Consider the following 22,294-nt stretch of genomic DNA (forward strand, 5'->3'; position numbering starts at 1 on the left):
TCTATCTATCATTGTATACCTGGAATTAAGGTTCCATCAGTAGAACAGTAACACTCTAGAAGGATATAGTATCTATCTATCATTGTATACCTGGAATTAAGGTTCCATCAGTAGAACAGTATCACTCTAGAATGATATAGTATCTATCTATGTATCTATGTATACCTAGAATTAAGGTTCCATCAGTAGAACAGTATCACTCTAGAAGGATATAGTATTTATCTATCTATGTATACCTGGAATTAATGTTCCATCAGGTGAACAGTAACACTCTGGAAGGACACAGTATTTTCTGTCACATAAGGGTGCTGCATATCAAATGTTTCATTTAGTTTTAATTATAAACATGGACATCATTTTTCATCTAGAAAATCACAAGCGCACGTACTAGTAAAATTCGATTTAAAAAACAGTCAAAATAAGACAAAAAGACAAACTATGTTTTATTACCGTTTTAGAATTACCTTAGAAGAAAATTTTTAGAATACATAAGAGGAGAATCAAAATAATTAAGATTTCTAGGCAAAACAGTTATGAATTATTAGTCCAGGCCTTTTTTTCAAGTGATAAGCCAAAAAATATCAAAATAACTATTAACATGTCCCACATAAAAGTTTTAAATATATTCCATAAGGTTGAATGAAATATTTTCCTGCGTTAGGATCTTCGTCCACTCCGCAAGCTGTTTCATCTGATCCATCTTGACAGTCAGGCTTACCATCACAGAATAATAACTAAATAGAATATACAATAGGTAATTAGTTTTATCTGATCCATCTTGACAGTCAGGCTTTCCATCACAGAATAATAACTAAATAGAATATTCATCAGGTACATATATCTATATATGTTTAGCTGATACATCTTGACAGTCAGGCTTAACGTAGCTTGTAGAATATATATCATTTATATATAGTTCCATTTTATCTCTACTAATAATCAGATTTACCATCACAGAATAATAAGTAAATAGAATATATATCAGGTAAATATAGTTCCATATTATCATTACAAATAATCAGGCTCACCATCACAGAATTATAAAGAAATAGAATATATATTAGATTTAGGTATATATCGTTTTTTATTAATTCGCTTTCGGACATAGAATCATAACTAAATAAAATATTAACAGGTACATCTATTTGGGAGTAAGATTAACCTGTTAGCTGTTAGCGTTTCTGGGCATATTTTTCTTTGTAATGCACAAGGGAATAAATCGTAGCTGTGTTTAGTGCCTTAGGAAAATGGGGATATATATCACAGCTTTGGCCTACCTATTCTATTGGCGTCATAGTAGAGGGAAAGAGTAAGGAAAGGGAAGGGATACCCACTAGAAAAGAGATGGGATATAGGGTATTTTCTGACGTCAATAAAATAGGTAGGCCAAAAGCCGTGACATTTATTCCCATTTTGCTAAGGCACTATAGACAGCTACAATAAATCTGTTTGTAGTGTAACAAAAAGGTTAATAACTAGTAGGGTTTGGCCGGATACTTTTTTGCCCGAATACCGGATGTCCTGCAAATTACCGGATATTCGGCCGGATAACCGGATATCCTGCATTTTAAATCAGCCGGATATACGGCATTATAAATCAGCCGGATATCCGGCCCAACTTTAATAACTAGTATAGTATTTATTTCCTTAACTTCTAAGAGTTTCTACATTCTATAAGAGTATGCCTTACCCTAGGAATACATTCTCCATTGCCACACTGTAGGTCATCCTGTGGGCAGACAGGCTCAGAAGTGCGCAAGTTTGGTAGGGCCCTACGAGGCTTAGTCAGCTGGTCACAGTTGTCAACTCTGTAAAAACATAATGGATTTATGAAAGGGCAGTAGTTATTTTTTCATTTCATTTACATGAGTCAGCTATGGATAGTCGGATTTTCTCGTTTATAATGTGATAAATATATCAAAATATAGTATAAAAATAGTTGAATATTTTAGATGTACATTGAACAATTAAAATTTAACCATTAAAATAAAAACAGACTGGCTTGGAGCAAAACGAGATTTTACTAAAGATTTAAGTTTTTATACAAAACTTCTTATCATAAACAAAATATTGGTAAAGTACCAGAGAGAGAGAGAGATTTTACAATGGGCTGTTTATTACACTGGTCCCCAAAGTTTTATAATGACGTTTTCTTATTGGTTGCCTTAAGAACTTGAGTTAACTTTTATTGCTTGGTTTCTTAAGTTGAGTGTTCAAACCACTAATTTTGATCTACAGAAGGGAAAATTTTGTTTATAATAATTGGGGAATTACATCTATTTATTTGCCATTGTCTTATCCCTTTCCATCCCTGTGTAAGTACGCATATAAAGATTAATTTTGATTCTTACAGTATAACTGTAAATGCCATCGTCAGCCTGAATCACGCTTTTGAACAAGATTTTTGCTTATCTTATCTGCTAGATAGTAATTAAGAACAATCTATGCCAAAATTACAATATGTAGATATTCAAATCAATCTATGTGCACTATAAAAAGTGTTTTCATCATAATGTAATTTTTATAACTCCAAAGCTTGATGCTTAAAGAAAGATTGTTTGTGCTTAGCATTGTTAATTCAGGAATGTAAGTTATTTATTGCATAGTATTATAGTCAGCTTTCCGCGGATTTAAAGATCTACAATTATAAGATCAAAAAAAAATTTTATAGCTCCAAGTTTTTGAAGGTACTGGCTAAAAAAGCTTTTAATTTTTTATTGTACATTTTTATATTCATAGAAAACTGGATATAATACGATACTGTACATAATTTTTCAGTATGTCTGAGAACCAGTTCTTATCCAGCGGATATGAATCGGCTTCGAAGCCATAATGGAAAAATCATACCTGGAAGCCCAGTTGCAGACCTGTCCTTCGAGGTCGAAGAGAAGCCCTGTGGGACACCTGACAGCTGCCAAAGTGTGACCCCCACGGAAATCATTACTCACACATCTCACCACATCTCTGAAACAAAAGAAAATAATTATTTTCAACTATAATAATATTTTTTGGGGGTAGAATTACGCTTTGCTGTACTAAATATTTATGAGTAGTTTAAAAAAAATGAGTTAATGTAGGGATATAAAGGGATAAGACAATGGCCAATAAATTGATGTACATCCCCAATCATCCACGTGTAAAGGGATGCGATACTCTAACACCCAAGGATATCAGGTTAAGTAACATCCATCTGACAACCAACCATTTGATTGCACGACCTTTGTATGAGAAGTCCTAATTGTGCATGGTTGTGAGTTGCGCCTGTTTATGGGCCAAGCCAATCCCCCTACTCTTACTATTTATTTCGCGCACCTGTCATAGCAGCATTAGGAACCAATTTTAACGTCTTTAGTTTAGACGCAGTGTGATGAAAAATAATTACTAATGGAGCGCAGCAATAACAATTTATTTACAAGCTGAATTTATTACAAGCTTCACATAGGTTCCTGGATGGTTTTAGGCTTTTTTGCTTTCCCTGCCCCTTCTTGTGCAAAGCTCCGCTAATGAATCAGATAAAAACAAAAATTGAAAGATAGTCATTTAAAGAGAAGCTGAGCTACTCATTACTCAAAGCTAAGTGCAATACCATAGTACTAACTAGACCAATATAAAATAATTGCTCACCCCACAACTCCAAATACCAGTTCTCTATCCATTTCTTAACAATTTGTAATTGAATCATAAAACAAGGATGACAACATCCATAAGTAGCGAAGCTAAAAAATTATGAATGGATATCGGGAAAAAAGTTACTATAGATCAGTATCATACAATAATCATTAAACTTGATTAAATAGGGAAATAACGAACCCTTTAAATCACGATAACTTACAAATCTAGGAATCGGTCTAGCACCGCAATTAATAGACAGATCTTAATGAAACTTGATGGAAATATGTATAATATAATATAAATTATTCTCTAAAAAATTCAGCATTTTATCTCAATTAGGAATTAAGAAAATCACGAAAACTTGAAAATCTAGGAATTGATCTAGCACCCCAAATAATAGACAGATGGACAAAACAATGTATAGATGGGCTTATTTCATAGGAATCTTGAATATGAGCCGAGAAAATCACGTTTCCACCATAGCGTTACGGACTGACGGACATAAAAAGTGAATAATAGAGTAGCTTCGCTACTAAAAAGAGAGGAATAGGAGAGACAAGGGTTGTTGATGTCTGAGAGTTGGAAATTATTTTGTTTTTGTAGTTTGGGGCATTATTCACCGCTATACACAACATCAGACTGGTATTATCAGGGAGGAAGGGGGAAAATAAACGGTACCCACAGTTTTATAGCCACGTTATCATATTCGTTTGCCCCAAAATTTGGGTAATTCAATTTCTTAATTACATTTTGATGGGCTGGTTCGAAAACTAGTAGTTTAATTTATTGTTTTTTCGGTATGTATATCAATTTATCGTCAATTGTCGACTCCCTTGGTATGCCTGAGTAGTATCAAATAAATACAGAAGTACAGTAATAAATGTACATTAAAATAAGATCAAACCAGTTAATCATCCTTTGTTTTTTTATGGCGCAGCCTCTTAAGTTGTGGAGGCAATCACCCCTTTCCATATTATCATTGATAAGTTATGTATTTAGCCATTATTCTTAAAGATCTTACAGGACCTGGACAAAGAGACATACAAAATATTGAGCTGTTACTTAAGCAAAAAAATGTTTTCCATCTGATTATCTGCATTAAATTAATTTCAGACAAATTTGATGAACCTTTCAACGCTGAAAAAATGGGGCAATTCTGAGAAGAAAATTGTTTGTTGAATGAAATCTCGGGGAGGGCAAGACAAAGTCATTTTTATTATTTTCTTAAAATTTGAGTTTTCAATGGAATATTAGTAATTGTTTTTTTTTTGTTTCACTCACAAAGAAAGTCTAAAGTTATCATTTAATTAACAAGGATTTCCACATCCATCAGTAACAAAAAATCATGAAAAAGATAAGAAAAATATAAAATCATGAACTTAATGCAATCTGCAAGCTATGAATGTTATATACTTAAATATAAAGTTGGAAAAGCTGACAAAAAAATCCTAGGTCTGGCTAAAAGATCTATATTGTATATGTATATACAGATTACTACCTGCCCCCCTTTTCCTAGGACATTTTTCGTCTGCTAGCAAACTGTTTTGTTGCAATTGAGAGTCTGCTCAAGGTCCTTGGGATGGGGACAAACAGTTATTTAACGCATTCCTCCTCTGGTGTTTTACTCTAATGTCTAGCTCGCACATCAGGTAAGAAAATCTCTAATAACCTACAGCTGTACAGACGGACGCTAAAGAACAGCTTTGCTTTAAATATCAAAAAAGTATTTTCAATGTTGATATGCAAAAGTTTATCACAATATCACAAAACTAAAAGTAAACTATTTCATTTGTGAAAAAAAAATTATAAACCATCATTAAATATTAATAATACTAATATTCAAATTGTTTTTTTTTTTAAGATTCTAAAAATGCTCTAAATATACTTCCTGAATTGGGCAACACAAGAAGGTGTGTTTTCACTTCCACATATGTATCACAGTATCAAATCATTTGAACCACATAATATTTTAAAAAAAATACCAATAGCCCTACACATTTGTTTTACTCAAATCCATAACCTCTCCAAAAACCCTCCAATACAAAAAAAGACTACCCTCCCTCACTCTCATTAAATTGTAAATAAGGGGTTTACGGTAGTTAATCACTATCTACCTAACCCCTGCAGGGGACAATACATGCAGTGCCCAAACCTGTGGTGCTATCCTGTATCCAATATTACCTAAACTAGCCTAGCCTTAGATAAAATACAAACAGACGAATACTTCTCTCACCCACTCATGCCGGGTTTCCTTTGCTCGACTATACACTTTAAGGGAATTACCTATAAACACTAAACGGATGTAAAGTCACACTATACAAGGCAACACCTACTTATACTACTTATAATCAACTTTAAGGATTTACATTCAAGAAAAAAAAACTTGTTTTACATAAAAGCCTTGACACTGAAATACACACACACACACAAAATTTCATACACAGACAAAAATATACAAAGAAGGGAGGGGACTTTAGTCTGTGAATTCAATGGAGGTTGGGATATTACGATGGTACCCAAAGTTTTATAACCCCGTTATATTATTCATTGTCTCAGAACCTTCGTTACTTATGATTGATTGGTTCAAGAGTAAGAAAGACCCAAATATTTTAACTGAAAATTTTTATCAACAGAATGGTATATTATTGATCATCATTGGGTATGTATTGTATATTGATTTTTTGTACATTGTCTTATCTCCTCAGATCCCGTGTGTAAATTATATTTCTAAAAATTTTAAGGACATGTTCTCTCATTCGTTGACAATCCAAAAATGTAATCTCTAGAAAGGGTTATTTTGTTTATAATCATTGGGGATCTACATGAGTTTCCATTGTATTATCGTTTTAGATCCATGAAAGAATACGATGTACACTAAAGAATTTCTAATAAATATTTCCTTTTTAACATGACAAAAAATTTAGTTGCGAAGCTACTCTATAATTCACTTAATTCGTTGATGATATTTGCTTTTAAAATTTCTTATGACTGTTCCTTTTATGATGTTTGAATTTTAATACTGTAATAGTGCATGTTTACAATCAGAGTTATGCTTTCCTGGAAATGCTAGACCCTTACCAAGTTGATAAATGTATCACATTTAGAGACCTTCAAATTGGGTGGGGGATTTTAGAATTATATATTTATAATATCATGTGTCAACATTATCACAGCATGGTTTATTAAGCATTAAACAAAGTGATTAAATAAAGTTCCCCACTCATTTATGTATATTGAAATGGATTTTTAAAAAGGGAAGGATTTTTTTAATATGCCTACCCTAGGTGCCTATACTTGCAGGGCCCTAACCACATGGACCTACCGCCTACCCATAATTTTTAACTTATTTAAAAATAAGTACGAGGTTTTCAGTGCTCGAAAAGGCACTTTGAGAGAATTTAAAACCGTGAAATACAAAAAAAGCCCCCGTACACTTAAGACGAGCATGGTTAAATAGAGATAAAAATTTAATAAATCTAATGAAACAGTCCATCATTGATTAAGATATAAAACAGAGCTTTGAAACCAATTAAATTCCCATAAATCAAGTGTTGGGGTTAACTCTTTTTCAAACAATGTCTTTAATTCTTATTCAGAAATAAAGGATTTTCAAAGTTTTTAAAAATGCATTTAAACATTTTTTTTCATGTCTTTAGGTTTTTAATGTTTTAGAGCGGAGCTACTCTATATATGGTTTATTATGCTGGTAAGTAAAATATGTAAAAGATTAGATAGAAGTATTATTAAGTAAAAATAGAAGGTCATATTTAGAGATTTAATGACAATACCCTCCTTTCCATAACAGCTTTTTTATACTGCGTTATTAATGGCCATAATTTTTAAATACATATGTTGAAATATACATTTTTAGAGAAGTTTGAAATTGAACCAATTTCCTAATTCTTAAAGCCCTGATTATAAGTATTAAGTATACGGGGAATTTAGTCTACACCCTTTCCCATAATTATATTTATTAAATTTTGGGGGGAAGGTACTTCCTTATAACTTAAATATTAAACATTACTTTTTTTATAAAATGTTTGAGTTTATCATTACAGTGCTTCCCAGTTCTTTCCCTTAAAATGCCTAATAAGCATTGAACTCCTTCCCTTTAAAAAACAAATTAAAATTAAGGACTTTTAAGGACCTCTGCATAATGCTTTTTTAAAAATCTGCTAGGGTCAAACCTGTGGTGCTATTACCCCTAGGGGCTACCCGGTACCCAATACAACATAACCTAACCTGGCATAAAACAAGAAATAAGAATTTCTGTGCTTGACAGCTAGGCACTTCTTTGAGGGAAATCACCTCCTCCCCTTTTTAAGAAATGCAAAAAAAAGCAATATTAAAAAAACAGGGGAAAAGTAGAAAGAAAAAGTAGAAAGTTTATAAGATCACTGGTTATGAAATTTAAGAAAAAGTAATAAAAAAACAACATTTTATTAAACACTAATATAAGCTAACGATTATATAGTTGCTACGATTCCTAAATCCTTCCTAATTATAACATGAATCATCATGCAATGTTTCAAACTGATAGGACAATTCTAACATGTTTGAATTGACGAAAAGAGCTAACCGTTCCGGACGTACAGACAGAACTACCCTTATTATCAAAAAGCTTCGCTTTTACAAACTGTTACAAGTTCCAAAATAGTCTGGGTTTTTTGCGTTCACGTCACCTATATATTATATCTTGCATATCCTTAGTTATAAAAGTAATATGCCATATTAAGAGATTTAGTAAGTATGTACATATATGTTCATTGGTCTCTTGAATGTTAATAGCATAATTCATTAATCTATCTAATCTATTTACAACTGAGCAAGTGTCCTCCAAGGCATTACTGACAGACCAACGGATAAATGGATTAAATTTGGTAAGAGGATTGATTCCTAGGACAACAATGAACAATATTATAAGCAAGACTTATAAATTAATATCATGATATTTAATATCTGAAACTCCACAATTAATTTTTGTTTGTCCTACCGTCTGATTTTAGGGCCTTTCTTTTTTGGATGTTGTCATCCTTGTTAGTTTGAAAGCGGTAGAGCCTTTTATGGATGTCGTCATCCTTGTTAGTTTGAGAGCGGCAGAAATGATTTAAAGATTATAAAATGTACGCACAAATATCTTCCTACGAGTTTGTAGGTGTCAAAATATATACATGGCGTTTATTCAAAACAGACCTTCAAAATTAAGACAGTAATATTCAGAATTTTATCCAGTTAAAATAAAATATTTTAGAATTGAAATAATTCAAACAAAAATATAACATTTAAAGTCAAGAAATTGATTTATTGTATTCTATTTGTTCTCTAAATCCTCTAATAAACAAGGAAAATAAGGCTGCTATAACTCAGAGGAGAGTTCAATCGTTAAAAAAATAATCTGGGAGTCGGCTATAGGTTAGCTGCAACCATCATAATTTTTTTCTATATTTATTTATTATAGCCATAATTGAGTTATCAATTATAAAAAATTCTTAAAGCTTTAAAAAGATTTAGGCAATTGTTTACTATTTCTAATGCTTAGGTATTTTTAAGCCTATTCACTAAATCTACTTTTTAAAGAATCTTACTGAGGTGTAAAGTTAACGCGCCAAAAAGGAGATAAAAATTGTAAACACATCATGTGCATAGGCGCCACTAAAAGGTGTCCAACCATAACAGTAAAAAAAATTTGAAAAAATCAAATATGAATAATAAATTTGTTTAATTGTGAATTTCTCAATTTTTTGAAATGCAGTTTCTCTCATATTTTCTTTAACAAAATTTAATATAATTAATTTGCTATAACAAAAGCTTATTTAATATTGAATAGGTTTGAGTAAAAGTTAGACAAACTCCGGGGTAAAAGCTATCCTTAGAGTCTTGGGTTATAGAAAATAAAATTGAGTTAAATCACTGAAACATACATACCTAGAATAGAATAATATATTCATTATCAATGTTTTTTTTAATTAAAATAATCTTAAATTGGAATTGTTTTTTTAGGAATAAAAAATAGTTTTTGTAATAAAAGTTCTCAGCTTCAGTTACCTTTAAATTGAAATTGATATTGTAATAGAAGGTAATGAATTACTATTTGAAGAATTTTAAAATTTATTTTGCTAAATTGGCAGAACACTGGAGCCATGAGCATGGGCGATGAGAAATGGCAATGTATTCAAATATTTATACACACAACCATGGAATAATGGATAAGTCAGAAAAGCAGAAAATTAAATGTTGTAGTTTTCAAAGTATATTCATATAAGAGTAACAGGATTAGTGTCTGTCTGTGTGTGTGTGTGTGAGGGTGTACCGAATAATTTTTCTAACTGCTAAACCAATATGGTTTTCTTTTACAGTATAGGTTCTTATAGGTTCTGGGAAAGTTTATAACTATTTTGGGTAAGGTTAACACCAACCTCCCATGAAAAATACCCCTTGATTTTGGTTAGTAGTAGCTTTCAATATTTTCGGGTGCCCCTGCAAAACCCTCTACACGCCACTGACTGTACATGCCTTTTTACTAAACGTTAAACAAAACATACACAAAACAAATTTACCCACTCGTTTATCTTTAAACTTTCGGCCCGTGAGTGAAATATATTCTAAGTAGCAAAGCTACTTTATGACATAAACTTGCCGTGCCACAAATGGAAAAAAATTGTCCTGGTTAAGGAAAATCTATCTGAAATGTTTTGACGAATATTGTATTAAAATCAAATTCAATATATTTAATGCATTTATATGAAATTTAAAGCCTATTTAGGATAAATTAAACATAATCAATTTTGTAATTACACAATTCCTTATTTGGTGAATTAAATTCCTCTAAATCCATTATGTAAATTGTATAATTCAAATATTTAGGAGCAATAAATATTAGTTGGGCAATTACATACCATTTAATTTTAATTCCCAGCATGACATTTGTCGGATCATTTACTTTACAATTTGAGAAAGCATTTTAAAATGATTCATCTCATTAGTGGTTAAGCAGATAATCTATACATTTACTTTATAGTTATGTAGACAGTTTTTCCGCGGATAAAAAAGAACTAATTTTAATCCTACGGAAATTAATGGGATCAGAAGCCGTACTGGAAATAAAAATTAATACTTGTATTCAAATATTGAATAACTTACCATTTAAATTTGTCATCGTCTTTATTTTGAAATTCATAGACAATACCCTTTACAAACAACTGGGTGATTAACTTAATTGGTTCGAATCCGACATTTTCCAGAATTCTAGCATAGTGTTATGTCTAAAAGGCCTATTCCAGTTAGGCCTTGAGAGGCCTCTCAGTGAATGCAAAATTATGTATGCCTTTTGGATTTTTATGCAAGCTAAATTTTCCGTCTTTTCAGGGATGGAAAGAACAATAGTATATAAATTCATTTACAATTTAATTTTCCCCTTCATATTACAAATGACATAAGCTCAATTTAAATTTAAAATGTAAAGATTTATTTATTAACTGTTGTCATGTCCCTTTATACATGATTTTTACACAAGCTAAAATATCCTTCTTCTCATGACTAAGTGATGAGGAATTTCTTGAAGTGCAGGGATAAATGGAACAGTCAAATATTTTTTTCTCTTAAATTATGTGTGGTATTTAAAAAAAACATATTTTTTTGTTCATTTACATGATACGAATTTTGTTTAAAACAAAAAGACCTGAGGAATAGCTTGTCCGATTGAATCATGTTTTCAAGTTTTAGGCTGTTATCCCGGCATTTTTTAAACTCTTATTTTATACATCTTAATTAGAACTGATGATCTATTTAATAGTGAAACAATTGTCTTCCATCAATAAAATGTTAAAAAATATTATATGTGTAAGTATATAAGTATTAAGTGTAGGGGGGAAAAATGAAAAAGCTGCTAGGAATCCATTTTAAAAGATCAAGGTGGCTTTTAATAAATATGGTTGTTGCAGCTAAATTTTCAGCTAACAACGACTGCGGATTTACTCTAAACTTTATTGTTCTTGGAAAATTGGCTGTAATACGATACCAGATTTTTCAGTAGGGCTTATGACTGGTTCTAATCAATGGGATATTTATCGGTTTCTAAACCATAATAGAAAAATTTGTATCTCTTGATGATAATTCTGCATGTATTCAAACGTTTTAAAACACACCTTGTATTTATATTTAATATATTCACACATATAAAAATACACATACAAACTAATGTACATTTTGAGATTAAAATGTTGAGAAAAAGTTCTGTTTTCATACTAAAATCATTTTCCCTTTCATCCCTTTTGCGATTTATAGTTTAACTAATTCCTTCGCCCCTCCACCCTAAAATATGTATAAGGTGTCCCTGAAAAGTACAATCAATGCAAACTAGTATTTTCCGAGATATTTATCATTAATAAAAAATAGGATTATTAAAGTACCATGTTTTACTTTAAGTGTTCTTATTTGAATGTAAAATTATTACCAAGAAAGTACAAATATCTCTTTTTTGGAATGAGTAAATATCCTTTTAAGAAGATAACAAAAATATCACCAACCTTCCAACTGATGAACAGTACACAAAAATGCCTATTTCAAAGCCGGCTGTTCCAAGCCATACAAAGAAGGATATTAAAGAATCGTTTAGTTGTCTGATCCTATTCATATTTACGCACAATAAAATATGGGACATTTAAAGGCTTGCTTGAAAACATTATGATTCATAATAATCGAGAAAACGTATCTCCATAATCCTATTATATAAAGTATTAATGATTTTTTTGTCTGTAGCTTAAGATTTCAATATCTAATAAACCAAATGCAGAAATCTACATGTAGATTCCTAGATTCTATGAGTGCAACCGCTGCACTGGTATAATACAAGCTAACAATGTAAAAAAATGAAGAAAGTTTCCTTTGAAAATTGTCAACAATTTCAAAAGCTACTAATAAATGAAAACACTAATGGTATGGTTAAATGCTTAAAAGTAATGGTTGCCCAAACCACGACTTGTAAGCAGATCCTAGTTATAGAATAACTCTGCAACCTACCACAAGAAAGAATCTTGGAATAAATTGAATGGAAATAATAAATCTGATTTTTACAAAGAGCTATAAAATCAACTTATAATTACAATTGCATTAAAATGCTGTTGATAATGTTGAAAATAAAGGACAATAAGAAACACTGATTAATAAATTATTGCATCTTTTATAAATTAAAACAACTTAGTTATCCTTTTTTTATTGCTAACATTAAATTGAAAAAAAGATGGCATTTCTAAGTTGAAGAGATTTCTTCAAAAAATATAATAGATTACAACAATAAGAACGCATTTTAAGAACAATCCGGCAATATTATTGCCTAAAACGTGTTCACATTTTTGTTAAATTCATCTAAAAATTTGAAGTTAGTAGTTCAATTGCTTAGATAAAAAAATTGCGTCGCTCGCTTAATTGGAATAAATCATATTTGACTGAATATAAAGAAAAATCTTTTTCTGATAGATATACTTTTTAAGTAAAATAATCTATGATGTCCTAAAGCCCATCTAGATAAATACATCTTTCATTATTTCTCCACTTGGTTAATTAATTTAAATGTGATTATAAATAGCATAAAGAAACATAAACCGAAAATATCTAGAATAAAATCTACGACAGACAAGCAAATATGCTTTATTCATTTTATTTAGCAGTGCAGCTACTCTTCATCCAGGGTTAATACGTACGGAAGTATGGCTTCAAAACTGGTTATTCTCAGCTGGATAAGAACCTGTTCTAAGCAATACTGAAAAATCATAAATAAAATCGTATTACAGAAACTTATCTGGTTTTAATCTAATAATTTTTCATTTTAATATCCGTGGAAAGCTGTCTATAATACGTTGAGATAAAAAACTTCCATATCAATTATTTATTTTTTTTCTTTTGTGTTCAAAATATGTTAAATTTCATATTGCTGTGCTACTAATTGGCATAATTGTCCTTAGTCATGATCCAATTTTAACAAAAAAAAATATGAAAACTTTTCGACTTAATTTTATAAAAACACTTTTTGATACCGATTCTACAAATGTTATTTTTCCATAAGAAATCAAAAACAAAATTGTTAGTCTATAAAATATATGCATATAAAAAGTTTAAAACATTGCCTTATTTTATAGAAATAAGAACAACAATATCTTTGTTTTTAGAAATAGAATTATATCCATTAGGCAACGCTTGAAACTTGTGTCAATATAAAACGTCTTAAAAAGTAGCTGGGAAAATCAAATTTAAAAAGCAGTGGTGCAATAAAACATTTTTTTTATATTTTGGAATAAATATAATCTTAACGACGTATTTATACCCTAAGTATAGATTAGCCTTGCTTTTATAGTCAAACAAACACGTATAAAATTAAAAACTTAAGTATTTGACCTATTTAATCTAGCTAGTAGTATTGAAAGAAGACTTTATAACAAGTATTACATCGACAATAAGCTAAACTTTGGATGCCTTCAGGGAGTGGGGGGACATTAGACTGAAAATCACACTCATACCCAATTTTCTTAACTATGTTATCTTAATCGTGGGTTAAAAAACGTTGGGTACTTGTAATGCTTTTTTTATTGGTTGGTTTTTAACTAATAGAGTCCCAGTTTTTTTTTATCTACAGACGGGTTAATTAAGTTTATCACCATAAGGATTTATTTTACTATTCATTGTCTTATCCCTTAAATCTCTGGCAGGCATTATTGATTGCAGAACAGGGAGTAGTGCAATGAATAGCTAGATTTTACTCCAGGCAATACGTGTACTCAAACGTTTTACTTAAAATCTTTTTATGCAATAGCAAATAATTTTATCAATGTCTAAAATAGTTAAAAAGGTGATTGTAAAACTTGATAATAAGAACAATAATATAAATAACATTACTTCACAATGAAACCATAAAATCAAAACTCTAAGACGGTAGGCAAACTAACATTACTACTTATAGAGTATCAGAACCTAATGCTTCGCTCACAATATTATGCCTTGTTGTCTTAAAAAGCATTATTCCAAAAATAAGACGAATAGTATAATTGTATCATACAAATATTGAAAAAAATCATCTTGTTTAAAATTTACTATAAAAGAGACTCTAATTATTAGTTGATTTCGAAATCATTACTAATTGTTACAGGAATAATCACACTAGGCTTAAAAACCTTGTTCATGTATCGCCAAGAGGATTATTACATGAGTATCAGCGCTATGAACTATGAATCAATAACAAAAGATATAAATTATATTTAAAATGAATTATTTCATAAAAGTCTCTAATTAGCAAAAAAGTAATGCATTTAGAACAAAATAAATATACAAAGAAAGAAATTAGTTTTAATGACTGAGAGATAAATTTTAGAAAATAATAAAGAATCATTGGTATAGGCATTGTGTAAAGGAATGATTTTGTAAAGTGACCAGTGGACCAATTTACTTAAGTAAATGTCAAACCATACTAATCAAGGTTTAATTAATTAAAGTTGAAAACAAAAAACTACCAGAAAATAAAAAAAAAGATATTTTAAGAGATAATACAATGGAAATAAATTGATAAACATCCCTACTGATGAAAAACAAAACTTCCACTTCTGTAGAATAAAATTATTGGTTAAAAAGTTTGGACAATGCTATTGTGCTAATTAAAAAAACTATTTGATTGCAATCAAGATTGTATAAAAGAGCCCAAACTTTTAAGTCCCAAACTTTCAACCAATCAATGACTAAAAAGCTATAGAGGTAGAAAAATTACTTTTCTTTTCTAACCTTTATGAAAAATGCATGAAACCAATATCTGCAATTAATAATTTACTTTTATTTGTGAACTCTTCGTACAGTTTTCTTTTGTCAGATTTTAATTTTAAATTTATGTACATCCATAAATTTTTATGAGATCATTATCTTTGTCTAAAAGTAAATATTTATTCATCTAATTTGAAAATTATTTTGAAAATATTAATACTATATTTCTTGAACACGAAAATATGAAGACAATATTAAATCTTAATTGTTACCAATATAAAGTAAAAATACCAATATATTAACTTATTAAGAACTTGTGGTGACAGGCAAATTCAAGTTATGATTGTGTACAGAACATCTGGATGTATAGTATAATTGTTAAGGTTCTCCAGAGTTTTACATATATTCTTTAAAAAATGAAGAAAAAAACGTTTTTGAAATATAGCAAATTTGAAGCAGTATTTTTCCCCCCTTGTACTTTTTAAACTTGCATAAATTCTTGAACTACTGGGTATCTATCACCATATATTTACTCAAAAGGTTATGATTTAGACATTAGATGAAAAATATTTAGTTTTTTGGGGGCGCCATATTCCTTCTAAAATAAATTGTACAAAATCTTTTTTTAAATATGTGTATTTGTAAGTGTGAACGTATGATAATGAAAAAAAAAATGTTATTGCTTTTAAAACTTATCATAAAATCTCTATGCTAAAGGATTTAGATCATATAATAACTTGACCTCAATCATAGCTATGAAAAGAAACGTTAGTTTAACTAAAATCGTGTCAGTTTAGCATCATAACATCTGATTAGCCACCATTGTTGTTCTTTGAAACAGCCCATGACTCACGCCGGTTTTTTTTCGGGGATTTTTGAGGCTTCATTTTGGTGGATTTTTTATGCCGTAAAATGTCATGTGGATTTAAACAAGGATGATAACATTGTATGCACAAAGATTTATGACAAAAAGCGAAACGCAAAATAAGTTGTAGGTTGTTGAACAGTTGTGATAATTACACTCTACAAACTAAAATCAAATCTATTTTTTTCCTTTTTTTATCTATTTAGATTTAGAACCAATAATTAATTTAAGTTATAAGGTTCTTTTAAGAGGTCTGAGGAATCTACAAATACAATTTTTGCAGCCTTTTAATGCCCAATATAGCATTATAGACAGACTGACGGACAAAAAAATGCTATGAAATGAATGCTCATTGGTCTGACGGAGACCTTAATTAACCGTGTATCTTAAAATTATACGTTTTGTTTGTATACTTATAGACTTTGATATTTTAAAGTAGCCTTGCTACTAAAAACAAGGTGCCTTCTTGCAATGTACTGTACAATGTACATGCATATTTCGTGAGTCATATACATACCATATAGCCTCTAGATGGATGCACAATTAATAGTGAAAAGGGTTAAATATTATTAACCATTCATAATAATCTCTACACTATACATACAAATATTTTCAGGCAGATTGCTTAGCAATAGTAGTTAGATACATGAATAGAGTACTGCGTAATAGGATAGCTCTAAGATTAGTATATTTTTATATTAAAATTATTGGTTGAAAATCACGAACAAAAGTTTTTTAAAACCAATGAATCAAAATTCAATAAAGAATCCAAAGTTTATTTAGGCAAACGAATAAGATAACGTGGTTATAAAACTTTGGGTACCAGTGTAATTTCCCGTCCATTGTCCCCTTCCCACCTGCATTCTTAAAATAAGAAAATTGGGACGTTTATAAATCATCAAATACAATTAGTATTCGCTCCAAGAATAAAATCTAAAAATCATAGCCTAAAACCATCCTTGGAACAAAAATGGGACTCATATATGTAGTTTATTAGATTCATTAGGTATCAAAATATTAAGTTTTATACACAAAACATTAATACTTAAGTATAATTGTGAAGCAGTATATCTTCAAAAGGAATATCTTATCGTACCAATACTGAGTAGTCCATGGGTGTAACTAACTGAATAAGCTTCGTGACCAAAGGTTCTCATTTTTAACACTATTTGGGCAAATTATAATAGCCACGGGCTTTGGGAGGTGGGTATTACAAACAATTTACTGCTTACCCGCGTATAGTTTAACATTTATTATTAGTAGCAGTGATACTCTATGAATTACAATGTCCAATTGTCCATCAGTTAGTAATGTCGTAGCAACACTCGTCGCGTAATTTACACTAATACCCTATACAACTGCATATTTAAACTTTTAATAATTTTATTCAGTTTCCCAAATTAGATTTTACAAAACTTTTGTTATTAATAGACAATAGAAGCAATTTTAGCACTTTCCCACAAAAGTGCCTATCATGCACTTAACATTTTATTTTTGAACTTTTGAATCAAAAATAAGTTCGGGGGTAGTAGTAGTTTCTTTCGTATGCCTAACCCCGTATTGATTCCCTTACCCAGCGGGGCTATTAAGTTCCAACTATAAATTAACTTTACTTGACCCAAAGTAACAAACATTTCACTCTCCTTATATTAATTTATTTAAAAAACAGGGGAGGATTTTCGCGCATTTTTTTTTAAAATACTAAACAATGGGAGGTTACTTCATAAAGATGTAAGATATATTCATCTTCTATTGTAACAATCAGCGTTTCGGAGCCGTTGGATTTTGGTGCGGTTCCGGCTCCGGATTTGGCACCGGCTCTGACCTAAAATCAAGAAAAACTCGACATATTTTTTTTGAAGGTTTTAAAAGTTCAATTTTTGATAAAAATGGACTTGAAAAACTTAACAGGGGCATTTGCACATGACAAAATAGAGTTACCAAATTATAATTTATAAAAAAAATCTCTTTATTTATCTAGTCCGGAGCCGGAGCCGTTTTTTAACGAAAATTACGGCTCCGGCTCCAGCCAAATATGTCGGCTCCACGGCTCCCGGCTCCGGCCAAATATGTCGGCTCCACGGCTCCCGGCTCCAGCTCCGGCTCCGCAACACTGGTATCAATCATTTTCTTCAAAGCCGGTTTCTTTATTCCTGACTTGGGCTAAACTGTTTTTAAATCTCTTTACTGACAAAAGCTTCTTATTATAGAGAACCATTTATCAATTACGAGTGCCATAAAAATTATACAGATAACCGGACCAAAGTTCCTTGGGGGTAGGATATTAGATAAACAAGGATGACAACATCTGTAAGTAGCGAAACTCTAAAATTAGTAGGAAGGACAAACGAACAGTGTTAAAACTTAATAAGCACAATATTCATTTAAAGGTATAAACAAAAGTATATATTAAGGACATACTTACATTAGTAGAACTTGATTATGGAATGTTTCGCCTTAAATATTGCACTTTGTTGTCCTAGGAATTATTATTACAAAAATCAGAAAAGAAGGATAATTATATATCACAAAAAAATTAACACAAAAAAGTTAATAATCTGCATTTTTAAATAGATGCAATGACTTTCTGGTAACAATCATAGAGTGTCTACGCTTTCTAAGTCATGCCTTATTGATACAGGAACATGACCTAAAGTTTGAAATCGATAAGATAATTCTAACAAGTATAAATTAACGAAAAGAGCTATCCGTTACGGACAAACGGACGTATCCCCGCAATTATAGAAAAGTTTTGCTTTTAAAAAAGAGGTTGCTAGACCACAGCAGTATTGCTGTTCTTGTCTTGTCTTCAACATTGCACAGTCAGATACATAGATGGATTGTTGTGAATTAAAACCTTAATTTTTAAAAACACGATGATTTAAAGACCAATTTTATTCAATCAAGAATTAAAACTGAATAAGAATCTCAATGAATAGATGACTAATTTTCGCTAGTGCAAGGAAAAAAAGGTGATTTGTATTTAAATAGTAATATGATAAGATTTTTGTTTTCATACAAATTTAAACTGAGAAGTAAATATATACAATTTCTCTATAAATTCAAGATGATCAATTAAACAAGGCATGCGACCTAAAAGTATTGCCACGAAAATATATCTCAACAACTGCTTTACCTAACCTGGAGGTATGCATTGCAAGGGTGGGAAAGCTGTTGCGGTTGCCGAAAAGGACACTCTTCAGTTTAAAATTACTTCAAAAAGACGATACAAAAAATTCTCCATTTAAAAAAAAAATGGTTTTGCTTAATATATAGTGCTTCTATTCTATATAACAATTAACATTTTTGTTTAATTGTACTTTAAAATCTCGCAATACAATTAAGATCTTTTTTTCAGTGAAGCTTTACATAGATAGTTTTAGGCTATATTACATTTAAAGACGTCTAGAGATGTTTTAGGCTACATTTTAAAATCCTCTGTACAAATTCGAATACACATTCCCTAGATGTTAAAGCCACTATTAAATATTTGAAGTATCACAAAATAAAGTTAGAAAACGGACGACTATACCAGACCAATTTAAGAATATTTTCATTTGTTTGATTTAAAAATATTAATAATCATAAAAAATGTAATTATTCTTGCAGTACTTTGGCCTTAAAAAGTCCATTGAAAAAAACATATTTACTAATGTATATATCTTTAAAGACAATTCATACTGTAATATGTATTTTCTTATACATATATACTGTACTTGTATTTTATCTATTATTATTATTGCAAAATGTGGTCAAAACTTTACGATAAAATTACTGAAAATAAATCACAAAAAAATTGGATTTTTAGTCAGTATTTTTTAAAGATGAAATGCAAAATCCCCAAAATGCAAATCTACTGCCAAAAAAATCGTCTGTACTATATATTTTTATGACCGTTTTTTTTCAATCACAAAACACTATTTTCAAATAATTATTTTAGCTGCCGCTAGACGACAATCATAACAAAATGCGGCTGTCGAACACTGTCTGATATTTGGCGTGAATTCTGAGAATAAAATCATTTCATTGCTGAATTTGGCGATATGTCCTTACATGACTATCAACGCTTATCAGATGTACAAAATCTTGATCCTTTACATATTCAGAAAGACGGCGATTTCCCCCTAAATACGTTTTAGAGCACGTTCCCCCCTTCCTTCCAATATCAAAATATTTTTAGTGCATTATTGTTCACATAAGGTTAGGTTTTAATAGTTATATGGTAGTCAGGTATCTCATAGGGGTTAGACATAGAAAAATAATATCCCCCCCCCCAAAAAAAAAAAAATTGTTTCAAATGATCTCAAAAATAAAGTTAAAGGGGGGCTTTGCTCGCTGTCAATTTATTGGAAAGCACAGAAAAAAAAATTATTTAAAAATAACTAAAATTTAAACTGATTCTGAATTCTTAAAAAATGAGGCGCGCTAAAAATTTAGGGGGGGATAATTTGCCTCACTGTTTTAGTGAGGCAAATGCAAAAGTTTTTAAAGAATTCACCTCTGATTCTTTCTTCCATAAAAACATAACGTTTTGTATTGTTTTAAAGCTTTTTGTCGTTCTAACTTTTAAATTTTCTATGTGCTTTAGCAAACCAGTGCAATGGTAAAGGTAAAAGTTTAATACAACATCAAAAATGAAGGTTTGACAAAAATTTACAAAATTCTAGAATAATTAGCGAAATTTTTGTTGACTTTTTGTGCTTTTATGCTATTGAAAATACAGATATGATCCATGACAATTTTATTTTAAAAATAGCATAAAGTGCAAAGCTAAAATTAATCATTATTCTTAGCAAAAAAAATTAAAATAATGATCATTTGATGTTTTAAAAGAACATAAAATGGAAGGGTGTTGTTTAGTGGTTGTTTACACAATTTGTTGTCGTCTCGGGGGCAATAGTGTTGTTCAAAAATTGGCAAGGGCAAATTTAATTAAATATTTTATAACTGCTTCTTGTCTATCTGTCTATCATTTTTGTTGTCTATCTGTCTATCATCTTTGTTTTCTATCTGTCTATCAAGTATCTTACCTACCCAAGGCTCAACTTACTAGATTTTACTGTTATATATCTTTGTGTCATTTTAATTTCATGTCTTCAAATTTGAGACGGTTACAGTTTTTCCTTATAATCAATTTAAATTTGCAATAATGATTGTACATTGCAATTTATGCTGCGTTTTGTAATTGCAATATAAATACAACTACTTAGTGCTAACATTTAAATTTTTAAAGAATATTTTTATTCACAGCAGACAAAGTGTGTCCAGATAAATCTATAATACGGACTGTAGGACATGGATTTGGAACTTTGAATTTGGGTTGGACTGGTTTTAAGCTATATTGCAAATGAGTGGGCCAACCAATTAGGAGAAATAGATCTTAAATAGACGCATAACCAAATACTTTATAATCATTTAACGGCTCCGCTCTTAGCATCTAGGTGTTCTGTATTCGAAAAGGAATGGAGGAGTTAGAATTATAGCATTAAAACCATTCCAAATTCTAGCTTTGCTTAATGATTCTCAACTGGTAGAATTATAGCATGACAACATAGAACGATTTAGGTCTTTTAAGAAATCAGCTTAAAACCATTCCAAACTATATGTGAAGCTTTTCTTAATGCTTCTCAGTCGGTTCAGTGGCTAGCTAGATCTAAACAGACAGACAAAAACCATATTACCTTATATTTGGATTTATGGGTCTAAAATTGAATAGTCACGGCTATAAAATAGGTATAACACAAGAAGGAAAAAGGCTGGAAAAACATTCTTTTGTTCATAAAGGAATTTTGAATAAGATTGAATGGTCAATATAGGTATTTTAAGTTTATATCTGAGGCCACAATCTTAACCCTAAACATTATTTATAAAATTTATTCACTGGTGGATAAAAATCCTTTATTGTTTTGTTCGTTTTCATTTCAATTATTTCTAGCCTTTGCAGTATTTGAGAAATTAAGAAAATTATCTCTTTTCTGTTAAAAAAAAATTAATGGGATGTTTGAAAATAAAGATTTAAAGTCACCCAAAATTTCTAAGTAAACCAATGAGAGTAATGTGTGTAAAAACTTTTGGTAG

General features: G+C 30.3%; 1 protein-coding gene across 2 annotated transcripts in view; it reads right to left on the minus strand.

Annotated features, from left to right (window-relative positions):
* LOC145328300 (chitin deacetylase 1-like) overlaps positions 1–22,294 on the minus strand; it is a 35,039-nt gene that overhangs the window by 11,634 nt on the left and 1,111 nt on the right. For both annotated transcript variants that reach the window (XM_080171928.1, XM_080171927.1), the window contains exons 2-5: positions 2,848–2,964; positions 1,691–1,808; positions 653–734; positions 237–308 (exon numbers count right to left, since the gene is read on the minus strand). In XM_080171928.1, coding sequence (XP_080028054.1) covers positions 237–308; positions 653–734; positions 1,691–1,808; positions 2,848–2,964 — 389 coding nt within the window. The remainder of the gene's footprint in view (positions 1–236; positions 309–652; positions 735–1,690; positions 1,809–2,847; positions 2,965–22,294) is intronic.

Source organism: Acartia tonsa, chromosome 9 (assembly GCF_053477335.1).
Source record: "Acartia tonsa isolate MP-2025a chromosome 9, ASM5347733v1, whole genome shotgun sequence".
Classification (NCBI taxonomy): domain Eukaryota; kingdom Metazoa; phylum Arthropoda; class Copepoda; order Calanoida; family Acartiidae; genus Acartia; species Acartia tonsa.